General features: G+C 47.6%; 1 protein-coding gene across 1 annotated transcript in view; it reads right to left on the bottom strand.

Moving 5' to 3' along the window:
- Positions 1-11060, bottom strand: part of LOC106644374 (uncharacterized) — a 40356-nt gene extending 29296 nt beyond the window's left edge. The window contains exon 1 of the mRNA XM_089589148.1: positions 10860-11060. Coding sequence (XP_089445274.1) covers positions 10860-10956 — 97 coding nt within the window. The 5' untranslated portion in view covers positions 10957-11060. The remainder of the gene's footprint in view (positions 1-10859) is intronic.
- Positions 11061-12611: the final 1551 nt, after the last annotated feature.

The raw sequence follows: 12611 nt of genomic DNA, 5'->3' as shown, positions 1-12611 counted from the left end.
CCCTGTGCGTTGGAGCCCTCTCGCGATGGCCGATACACCCGTAAGCACGTCCGAGAAGGAGCGAAAAGCGCAGTGTCCAACTCCTAGATTACTACTGCCCCCCCCTCCTTTCTCAGGCATTCGTCTGTCTTCCACCCGAGTTTCCGTGTATCTACATGTCGTACACACTGCACATTTTTCTCTTTTATACTTTTCCAGTTATCCCGACGTACGATTCGATTTCCGGGTTTCTCGCTTGTGCGTGGTAATCGATTGAAAAGGAACGCGGCAATCATGGTATTGGTTTTTTTTAAGCTCATATGGGCGCTTTTAATGATATGTTTCGTTATTTTTCCAGACTTTTCATACGAAAAAACTCGAGATCGGAAAGAAAGGCGTCTCTTTGGCTGGAAAAATCAAGCAGAGTTCGCGCCAAATGGAGAACCGATGACGAAAGGTGATTGCATGCTCGAGGCGCAGGGGAAGCCGGATGAAAAAATATTCCGAGTTTGGGTAAGTATGAGAGAAGCAAATGAGAGAGAAACGGGAGGAAAAGTACGTCGATGGAAATTAACGGTACGTGGCTTTTGTGGGCACTCGGTGGATCAAGTACCTGTGGGTTGCGGGTGTACATGGAGGCAGTGATCGAGAAAACGTGCCGAGGATTTGAACTTCTCGGGGTCGTGGTGAGGCTCTTTTCATCCAGTCAAGAGTGGATTTAATTTCACACTGATAAGGGGCTGCAGCCGGTGCTTCTCGATCGATCGACCCGACTTTATATGGTTTGGTTGGCGTGGATGGGTGCATGCTCGTTTGGACGATTCAACCTCTTTTGAAGGATACAGATTAAAACGTGCATATTCACGTTCACCGAATCAATGGTACGGTGCGACTGAAGAGTGGAAAATTTCTCTGCGTAAAATCATCATTACCATCTACTTTGAGCTACTTCAAGATCGCATTTTCCCGTAATCTGGATAATAGTGTAATTCCCATACAAACTGATCGAGTCGGTAAATGTTTACAAAGTAAATCCCTCTATTCCAAGGCAGCGATTTAATTTACTTTGTAATTGGATTTTTTTTTTTTTTTATCGATTCCCCTGAAATTTCGCAAAATTCCCGTCCGCGTGGCTTTTCGCTCAAAACTCAATTTCGAGGCACAAAATGACGCCCAAGGTTAGCGCACCAGCTAAGCGCATCATCGTCGTATTTATTTAACGAAAGTTTCAGCCAAAAGCGAGCGATCGATAACTCATCCGGTGAGCAAGTATCACCCCCGTAGCCCCGTTTTCTCCGTTACGTAACGAAGGAAAAAAAAAATCTCTTCTCACCCCCGTAATAGAGCCTCTCTAGAAATATCCACGCACAAAAGCCAAAGGACACGTGCCAGTGTACGTACGCACCCCAAGAGCGCGGAGAAGAGACTTCCCGCGGGACGAAGGAGAGAAAATTTGTCGCGCGTAGGGGTAATAAATCCCCGGATAAAATTACCCCGCGCAACCACCAAGCTCCTTTCGCACTTACACGAGAGAGAGAGGGACGGCTTAACGAGCAAAGTGCAGAGAGAGAGAGCGGAAGGAAGTCCCCGCGCGTGTCGCCGGTCACTCGCAAGCAGCGACCCCCGACGTACAAGAAGCCGGAAGCTCGGCCACTTAATACGGACGCCTCGGAGCTCCGGGCATAATATACACTCACGGGTGGTATATATACGTGCGATTTCCGCGTTTCCTTTTACCACTGCTGCGGGACACCTCTTTTGCGGGCTCTCCATGCGCGGAAAGATTTATGGGTCCGGGTGTTTTATTTATCGCGCCAACCAACGGACGGGCCACTGCGATAGGGAGCGCACGCTTTTAGAGTGATGATTAATGGATCCGGGATGGATCCTTTAAAGCACATTTACTGCCCACCCCGAGTTTATTTATTGAAATAATAAAAAAAAAAGTTATGGAAAACTCAGGTCTCGTGTACGCGTATGCACTGTAACTTTCTTCGAGTGCACTTTCACGTTATAAGTATTTTGCACTCTGTTAAGATTTTCCTTGGCGGGAGTTATAGTTACTTTAAGTAGATTACGCCCGCATTGGTAAGACGCAACTGAATGCTCCGCCGTACTCTCTCATTCTTTGGAGATGTTTGAGTGCTTTTGGGAAAGCAGCTTACAAAGTGTGCCGCCTGTACATATTTAACAACATAACGAGAGGAGCAAAGGTCTGATGCTCGTCGTCTATTAAATACGTGTTCTTCGGTCATGTCGACAAGACCTATGCGTTAAAAATAAACGGCTCGCAGTGTGACGTATCTGATGCATCGCTGAAATAAAAAAGGGAAAAAAAGGGATCGGAGTGGTACAGGGAGAGCGGACCGTTTTAATCAGAGCTCCGTGAGTATCCCCTGTCTGGGTGCCATCGATCTTCCCTTTCCGGGAAAGACCTCGCGGTCACGGAGCCTTTGCTTCCACGACGGGGGAAATAAAAAAAGACAACGGGACTAATCGCGCGTTTTCACGCACGGGGTGGCCCATCGAACCGACTACCCTTTGATTGTATGTTTCTTCTTTCGGTAGAAACAGAGTATTTTTGCTCCCACGGAATTAAATGAAATGTCTTTGGTGACGGAAAAGTCTTTACGAGAGGAGTCTCCATTAGTTCGCTCTTTTGGGGCTTTTTCGTGGCTCGCCAATTATTTTCAGAGCTGCTTTGCTTCGCTCGAGAAAGCGAAGAGTTTCGTTCTTTTCTTTCGCATTTGCTCGAATTTTCCGGCGATTAGTGCTAATTTTACATCTTATGGAAGCTTTGGGTAACTTTGGAAGGAAGATGACGACGGTATGCCTTTGTTTTTAAGAACCAAAGCAAGCAGTCGTGGCAAAAGGTCCCGAGTACCAGAGCGAAACATCCAAAAAGTTCATGGGAACGCGTATCGTCACAGAGTAAGTATAAGACACTCTCTGGCCGTACTTGCGGCGCATCGTCCGTTTGCAAAGTTAACGTTTGAGCCGCACAAAGTAGGTATCGATTCTCATTTGCTATGCAGGTAAAACAAGAGGTTGTGTCAAAGATGTTGGATGATGCCAGTTACGAAGCACAAAGTTCGAGGGCGAGAGAAAGAAGATATGACGATCGATGTAAAAGAACCCCCGGGGGTAGGTAATGCAGTTTAATTCGAACGAACCTCGTTATAACGTGGAAGTGCATCTTCTCTCTCTCTTGAAAGGGGACGCACAATCAGTTTACCAACTTTCCACGGCGACGCGACTTACTCGAGTTCCTTGGAGTAAGAAACGAAAATACGTACTTATTCGTACAAATTTTCCGGGGACATTAAATTTTCGCAATATACATAATATGCCCGACAGTGGAGGTATTGGAAATACGAAGGCTATGGTAGAAAAAAGCAGATGTACCTACCAACTCGACGTTTCTCTCGATATGAAATTCAAGCGCGGATTGCGCCTTTAATATCAGAGGCTCGGCTCCGCAGTGCCTAAAATACGAGCGCGCGTGTACACGTGCACTTAAATATGCTGCAGGGAGTCTAAGTTCTCCCCCTTCTATATACTGTGTATTATGCTGTACGTACGCGTAAAAAAAAAAAAAAAAAAAAAAAAACGCAATGGAGTTACCGGCAGGTTGTGCCGAGCCACTTACTTAGTCGAGACAAAGTTTAGCAAAGTACTTGGCGGTAGTTGCAACTGTCTCCGAGTCCCTCCGACACCGCCCTACTCTTTTTTTTTTTCCCCCGCTCCCAACAACCGCGGAACGAGACTCGTCCGCACCAAACTGACGAATAAATTAAGCCCCGGCTGCTCTCTTCCCTGCGGCATTCGACGATTAACGCCTCGTGTTTACGGCTCGATAAATTTACCCACCGGTGGTTCAAGTCAGGGGAGCTATTCGCAGCCTCGTTTGCGGCTTCGCGAACGTGCATGCACACACACCCCCCGTGACACAAGCGCCCCTGTTTCGGTTTTTAACTTTTACCCCGATGTTTCGAACAATCGCGCGTGTGATATCGATCTTGTTTTGATTTTCTTTTACTTTTTGCCGAGAAGAAAAAAAATGAGAAAAAAAAGGTAAAAGTCATCTCCCTAGAACCGAGGGAACCAATATCACCCGCCCAAAAGTTCCTTTCGCTGTCAACCGCGTCATTCACCCCTCCATCCTAAGCGTATCCCTCGAGTCGTTCACGTATACGCGTCGTCATCGGCCTCCTTAGAGCGGAAATAAGCGTCCATCCGACCGCGAAAACCCCCAGGGGGGGAATAAAAGAGGCCTTGAGTGCGTGCGAGAGGCGACGCGTCACAATTGCATTTTCCAAAAAGACGAGGCAATTCGAACTGTACAGGAAGAGAACGGAAGAACTGCTTGGGGGCAGACGCGTACACACGACAACGGAGGGTGGAGAAAAGAGGCTTCGGGGGGGTCGACAATAAAACACGGACGGATTATCACGGCGCCGGGGGGGGTGCTTATATTCCTTTGAGCCCCTCGAATAAAAGGTGGAGGGGCTTAGAGAGCACAAAGCTTGTCCGTAGAGCCCCTCGGGCCTCTCTTTGGAGCTCCTCTTTGTGAACGTGTGTGTTTGAAGGGGCAGGGGTGCGTTCCGGAAGTGTCGCGGAAAAAGAGAGTGGGTACGCGCGTTCAGGGAGGAGAGGCCTCTCGGTCGACCGTAGCAAAAGCAGCAATTTTGTAGTGGCGCCGCTACTACTCGGCGTGTCAGTCGTGCGACCTGGTGAGCCTTAAGCTTTTTGTGCACGGTCTTCTTCTTCTTTAAGACGCGGTGTGCCGGGTCATCGCTCGCTCTCTCCCTCGCGTGTGCACATAAAGGCTCTCTTTTACGGTGAATATGTGGCTATTTTATGTGCCTCTCTCTCTCTCTCTCTCTCTCTCTCTCTTATTTCTGTCCCCAGTGCTTTTTACCTCTTTTGTCAACGAATAATATACGCGGTCGATATCTCACGACGCGAAAACAAAGACACATTTACGAAAATCCGAGTGCATCGATGTTTCTACTTAACTACGCCTTGTTATGCCCGTGTAAAACGTCTTTTTGGACACTGCTATTTTTTTTTATTCATGGCTGGATACTTCCATCCAACGTGCTTGCGAGAGTCGAAAAAAAAAAAAAATTGTTTTCACGCGAAAAATTAATAGTACGAATCGGCTCATGTTCCACGTGCATCAACGCGCAGATCGAATCTTGTTACGCGTAGCCGCCGCAGCAGCGTCGAAAGCAACGACCAGCAGATATTGAATTTAGGTCCCCCGCACGTGTAGTACACACGCGTCACCATGACTCCTCGGTTTTCGGTACACGCGGGATTATTAGCGAGAGCGGGAAGGACCAGCCCGGGCATTCGCTAATTGCCACGAGATCTATCGACGAGCGTTCGCTGGGTGTTCGGTAACGATTGGGTGTTTTAATTCAAATATTGTGCTCCGTTTTTGGTCCAGTTTATGGCACCTTTGTTGTTTTTCAAAAAAAAAAAAAAAAAAAAAAAAAGTACGAAAAGATTCAAAAAAGTTTGGAAAGCCACGGAAGATGTAATGCCGTGGGATGAACATTCAAAATTCACCGCGAAAACTTTGCGGCTTTGCGCTTGTATAATACATAGCGCGAGGCGAGTTAAAAGTGCGGTTACTCTCGGAGTGGGCCAACCCTGGAGCGCGTCAGAGTGTGCACGCGGATAACGAGGCCGGGTGGGGAAAAAAAAGTGGGAACTAAGCGCTAATGAAAAGATACACCTCTTCGGCGTGAATTTTCGAGCCACTTTAGAGCTGCAAATTGAGAATAACTACCGACACCCTTCATTCCCCCCCCCCTGTTTTCTCGTAAAGTTCTTCTTAATATTTTTTATTGCATAAAATACACCCCCAAATAAATGTGGAAGATTAACTAATCGGAGGGTACGAAGTTGCGCGACGATTTCGTACGTATCTCGTATAAATCAAGATTTCACGTGCACCCAAGCGGAGCACCTTCGCGAGAACTTTGGAGCTTTCGCGCACAATTGCCGGGGCTAGTCGTCCCTTGCCTACTCTTTCGGTCTCTTTCGCAGCAGAGGCAGAGAGTTGAATGGAGAGCAGATCTGCAAGTGAATCGAGACTCACAATTATCGCGTTAGTCCCTTGGCCCCAGCCATGCATATATACGTACACGTTGCAAGCACCATTGAACCGAGATCACGGGTTGTACATATATACCGTACAGTATATGTAGTCCCGAGGACGGTCTTTTTGTGTCTCGGCAGATTATAGTCCCTTGAATCACTCCCGGTCTCTCGGCACTCGAGCTTACGACTTTGTTCATTCAAATATATACTATATTGGCTAAAAAATATCACCTTTTCCCGCCACGGTAAACGAGTAAGCACAAAAGTTCCTTTTGGATCCTCCAATGAGTTTGGCCAATAGAGACGTCAGCCGCGCCCACTTTGAAAGTGCGTCTCATAAATCACGGTGGGATGAAAAAAAATAAAAGTACTATAATGGCTCGCATGACCCCAGCACGCAATTACAGCAAGTGTACGGAGAGAGAAGAGCCACGTAAAACTACACCCGGCACCCTCCCTACTCCATGCCTCCTTTCGCGCTCAAAGCCCATCCCGTGGGACTTTGAAACGCGTTACCTCCCCCCCCCCCACGGAGTCATCCCCTTTCAGTTGGATTTTCCTCTCGCGAGGCTCTTTCAAAGCAATTTAATGCCCTGTGGACTCCCGCGGGTGCAGCGAGTCGGAGCTCCAAAATATCGCGTGTTGCACGGCTTTCTTTGTTTCTCGCGGCCTCGGGGAAAAATTTACGACCCCCCAACCCCTCTCCTACAGGAACTGTCTCTATTTCGGGGTGGCCGGAGGGGCTTTGCTGGGTTTTTCGACCGTGAGCGCGTGCGTTACACGTACGAACGATTTCACGCTAAAAGAATACCTTCTCTGATGCCCCTCGACAACCGGTGAACGGGAGACAATGGAGGTGTTTTCGGGCTGATGATGAAATAAAATATACATTTCGCCGCGTCCCTCGATTTTTTTATTTCCTGCACGGGTCGTCGGGCGCATGTATTATTTCAGCTTCGCCACTGTAACAACAGCAGAGGGGGAGCACCGTAACGTCATAAATGCGCAGGTAGGAAGAAATAACCGGGGGGAAACGGACCCTTGGGACGTGCCGGAGGAAGGCCGTACACCCCAAAGCGCGCAAGCACGGGCAAACAAGTTTTTTTCGCCTACAAGCGCTGACTCAGCGACGTTTCTATTTTTTTTTTTTTTTTTTCGTCATATTCCGTCCACGCTTTAGTCGCACGTTATTTCCAAGGACCATGACGAGTCCTCGAAAAGTCAAGTCAACGCTTGAATGTGGGCGTGATTAAAAAAATATCGCGAAACGAATAATTTGCGACAATAACGCGAGAGCAACGGAAAAATTCAGATTAAAGAACATGAGGGTGTTTGTTCCGGTACCATCGTATCCAACTTGCACGTGAGCGGCATACAACGGCCGGGGAGGGGTAAACGTGTACCTATACGCCTTCGCGTTTTTTCCATAGTATACAACGCATGTATGTATGTGTAGGGAGTTCACGTAAACTCCACCATTGTAATCCACCAGCAGAATCCAATTCCCAAGAGCTACTCGGTAAAGCTAAGACAGTCGACCGATTTCCGATTACTCTCCCCCTTCGTTGACAACTCCAGCGTTACACCTCCCGTCGTACCGAGATCCTCCTTACCATTGCTTCCTCGTTTCATTTCCATTACTTATACGCGTGAGTGTCGCAATCGTTCATCGCGATCGTTCTCCATTCGCGGCACATCGCGGCGATTGTGCCCCGATAGTCCGGCTACATATTTCACGAGGGGTGGTTTTATTTTTTTCTTCGTTACCTCAACGGGACTCCGATAAACAGATACGTATATACTAAAATAAAATTTCATCTCGTTCGGTTGCGCTGGCTGTGTTTTCATTTATCATTGCCTCCCTCCTGCCACCCCGTCCTGTAATTTGCTCGCTTTCCGTCCTCTATTTTTCTCCTCCCATCCGCACCGACGTCCCTATAGCCAGGTGTCCCATAATCACGTTTCACCGCAGGATCCGCGGCAAAATGAATTTCCAGCGCCACCGGGCCCCACCCGATAACGCCGTTCCTTACCTCCCCCCTTTCCCTCGTTCTCGCGTGGCCTGCAGATTTTTTCTCTCCGGGTGATTTTTCACTCCTACCGACCGATGATTCGATTCGCCCCGCTCCGGACGAGTACGGCAAATAAAGAAAAACACCAAGCTCTCGCCCCTCCCCCCACGATTTAATAAACCTCACAAGTTTACCCTCCAGTAATGGCGCTTGGATGAAGTAAAAAAAAAAGGGGGGAATAAGAAAATTGTTTCAAAACATGTACCTACCTCGAAAATCGTTATGCAGCTCCCCACATTTTTCCAAACACTCGCTTGTACACCCCCAACCCGTATTTTTTTAACAGCCGGTCGTTCCAGCCGCCGTATATAAACGACGAAAGCTCCGGTTGTTCGAGCTCAAGGGGGTAGATTTACGAAATCCTCTCTCCCCTCCGCATCATCCCGTGTACACAGACACGCGTGTACCTCCAACAACGGGGAAGCGCTCCGTTGGCAGCGGCAGGGAAATGCGGTGATCCTTCGCAAACAGCTTTACCCATTGTCGAGGCACCCTTACGATAAATCCTCATCAAGTGTAATAACATCGCGTACATTTTAATCGCTGGGACAGCAAATCCAGTTACAATGTAGCAACGAGAGGGTAGTACTTTTGCGAGAAAACACGGCCGAGTATATGCACTGTGCGAAGCTTCCTCTGCAGACTTTGAATGTAATGCGCACAAGGGATTGAGCTGATTTACGGGTGGGGGCTCAAAGTACAGCAACGGCGACGGGACCAGAGCCGCGTAACGTATTCCACAGCGCGAAAATAAACACGGTTTTTTTATTTCTTTTTTCCTCCTCCGTGACTTTTGAGGGGGAGTTGAAGAAACAGAGTTCACGAGCGCACCGGGAAAAAGGAAAACACACGTGCCACCCGATCGGAGAATCTACTTCCGACTTGTCAGCCGGGAGTTCATTATTTTCGCGTGCCCCCTCTGAATAAGCATCGTTTTTTTCTTCTTCTTTTTTTCGGATCACGCGTGTATACGTGCACACAATGCCGTAAATAGATAAGCTTATCGGATGAGAAATGAATACACCCGGGCTCTATCATAATTCCAGTGCGGGGGAGTGGCTTATACGAGATTCAAGGGTAGTCCGGAGTTGTACGGTTTGGCTGACGGTGAGCGAAAAAACATAAACTTTGACGAGAATAAATACGGGAGATGAAGGATAACCTCCGCGCCCCTTGGGAATGTGTCCCGTGCAAATATCGCCATGGCATACCGATCGTGCCCCAGTTCGCTGTGTCAGGAAGGGGATTTATCAAGACGAAGGAGCGCGCCCGTGTGGGCACTTTGCGCTTCGGGAGCTCCAGTGAAAACTTTCTACTCACCGCGCCGAGGTGTGGTTGTACGCTTTGGCCGAGCGGATGGGTGTTTTTGCAAGGAAACTGATGGCGCTCAATGGCGAGGGTGATTTTGTAAAGGTTTAAATAACGTAACAATGACGGGTGCACGAGGACCGTGATGGCTATACGTAGGAAGATGCGCAAGGAAATTATGCCGGGACAACTTAAGTTCAATATGGTACACCACGGAAGCTTAGCGCCGGAGAAACAGTGCGTCAAAGTCATGCGTCACAATAAATGATTGCGGCACAATAGTTTGACAAAGAAAGTTACGTGGGATCGTTTGGTAAAACCAATTAAGGGACAAACGAGGCCGGGAAAACAGATAAATAATTACGTACACAAAAATCAAGGCTCATCCGTACAAAGTATCCCATAATTCGTGTACACAAAAGTTTGGTCGCCCTGATGGCTAATTCGAAGCACACGCTCTTCCATAAAAGTTATATACACTCCACCCAAAAGCTAAGAGGCCGAGGAAAAGAAAAAAAAAGGGGGAGTGTTCGGAGAGTGGCTCGATCGAGAGGAGAATCTCAAATGAGGCTGTAATCGAGCAATCCACTGGCCACGCGAGAATTGACTCGCTCCCTCGTGGCTTTTTACGCCGGATGGGGTGTATCGAAAGAAGTTTCCAGCGCTGATTAATTGGAGGTCCCTTGTTGGGCGCGTTTGCCCTCTGCCGTTGTTGGGTACCCAATGTACTCTTGTTCTTCGCAATTAGCGAGTCGATGCTTCGGGTGAAGGGCGCATCGGACCATCGGAAGTTTCGAGGACGTATCCAGGAATCGACGGCCCGTGCTTTTTTTTTCCATCCTAACGCTGTTGGGTGGGCACAGTTTAATTCGCGCCTTGAGCCGAGGACTGGCTCTAGTTGGGTTGACTACGGGTGCACGCGCGTCTACGGGGAAAGGAAGTTTAAGAACTCTCACGAACACCGATGTTATTGGTGCTCGGCTCGAAAAAGCCTTTCTACAAACGCGCGAACGCAGAGTTAAGGATTTTTCAGGTTCCACGTCGCTCTCGTCATTTTTATTTTATTCACGCTATTCGACACTTTGTACTCAAAACAGAGACTTGTTTTATGCTCGATTAAAACAAATCCTCGTGAAAGCTACCGATCCAACGCAAAACTAAAAATGAAAAAAAAGGTAGGTTGAATTATCGCACAGAGCTGTCGTATTTCCGGTCCCACTGGGCCCTGCCGGAAGTAAATCCCCCCGCTTGAAGCGGCACTAATTGAGAAAGAGAAAAACAGTGACCCAAGTATAGCACAAGAACCGAGGTGGTAAAAAAAGTAAGCCCAAGAAAGTAAAGCTCCAAAGTGCCCTCGAGCGTCGACAGAGTAAGTGTCACACTCACCAGTAGAGACGAGTAGCGCAGCAGAGGCGAGCAACAACAGCAGACGCGTCGTCGTGCCGCACGTAGCGATGGCCACGCACTCGCGCACAGAAATCATGTTACAGGCCAGAGGAGACAAAGAAAAATGTATGGGAAAAAGAAAAAACCGAAAAAGCGGGAAAAGAAAGACAGCCGAAAGAGTAAGTATTGTCCAACTTTGGTGCGACGAGAGCTTGCAAGCTCAGCCGAGGCAGCGCGCGCGGCCACTCGCGTGGCTCTGCGAGAACCGTATAGAACGAGCGGCCCGAGGGTACCGCGCCGGCAGCGGCGGCTCTCCCGTTGTGCGCCTGTTCGTTGCGCAACCGGCGCCCAGCAGCAGCTGATTTGGTTGCTCGCGAAGCTACTTTAAAAAAATTTTTTTTTGTGTCCAACATCCCAATCAAATAATGTTTGTATCATCCTCTGCAAGTGCAAGCTCATTTGTTTCACTGCAAAAAAAAAAAAAAATTTTAATTAGAACCGGCTCGCTAATGTTTCATTACAGTCAATAAATCAGGATGAGTTTCAGTGTGATTAATTAACGCACGATTTTGACATGTACAAATATTCAGTTCTCACTGGTGTACGTTTTAATGATTTATTATGAAGATATGTGACATCGTTGCCAGTCCATGAAACATCAACACAATCGCGGTGAATGTATTCGGTGACGGTAACGAGTAGTAATTAATATTAGTGCTTCGGTAGTGAACAAAAAAAAAAGAAAAACAAAAAAAAACACGTATTTGCACCGCAGCTGATAATCAATTATTCTGTTTGCTGCTCTGTGAATAATTAGGGGGGGTTAAAACACGGAGCGTTGTGTTGATCCAATTCGAAGGGTAGGGAGAAAAGTAACTCGAGTACACACGTTATACCTATACATTATACGCGGGACAGACAATCTTCGATACAGCGTCCGCCAAGGCTGTGGTTGAAGTTGCCTGGCGGCATCTGGACCAGGTAATGGAGCTCTCTGCTTTACTTCGTAAAGATAAGCTCACTGAAGCGGACTCGGGCTTGGATTTGTATTATTAAACTTTCAGAGCTTGGCCGCGGACCCGAAAGTTTTGCGTGCGAGCCAGCTGGTGGTGTTTTTCGCCCACTTAGACTTGGAAATCGCTCGAAAAAATCCGGGAGAAGCTATACACCGTTCGAAAGTTTTGCCTTTTTTTTTTTATTGATAGCTCGGGCAAGTGGGCTCTGCAACAGTTTCAAGTATGAAAAAAAAGTTTTGATTAATTTTGTATCAGTGGAGGGAGCTCGGGAGGCTCCACGAGTCCCTTCGAGCGTGGACTGATAATTTTGTGCACCGCGTCAGCGAACCAAATTAATTCAATGCTCGATGATTTATCACCAACGTTGGCGTCTTCGAACGAGGGACTTTTTTCCCATTTCGACTTCTTTGAGCGAATCAACCGATTCTAATAATAGCCAAACGGAGGAACAAGCGAATGTTTTATATTTTTGTTATCACCCAATGCATTGGCTAACGTTGCGAAACTCTCGATAAGACCTTGTATTTTAAGACTTGTATCGAAAAATTCTATCACTTGTTTCCACGCTGATATGATACGGCGTTTTCCACGTTTATCGTCATACATGTGGAGGAAAAAAAAAAAAATGTATTGGTTACAAAATTCGTTCCCACCAGCCCGAAATTAAACCGCAGTCGATTTGGGCAGCCCCGAGCTTTAGTTGCTATCGTGCCCCAAACCAGTGCACTTACTTAGA

Source organism: Copidosoma floridanum, unplaced genomic scaffold, assembly GCF_036245765.1.
Source record: "Copidosoma floridanum isolate Cflo_tuat_1 unplaced genomic scaffold, Cflo_Japanese_pri ptg000001l, whole genome shotgun sequence".
NCBI classification, from domain to species: Eukaryota; Metazoa; Arthropoda; class Insecta; order Hymenoptera; family Encyrtidae; genus Copidosoma; species Copidosoma floridanum.
The sequence above is the reverse complement of the archived record's forward strand: the minus strand, read 5'-3'. Positions and strand labels throughout refer to the sequence as shown.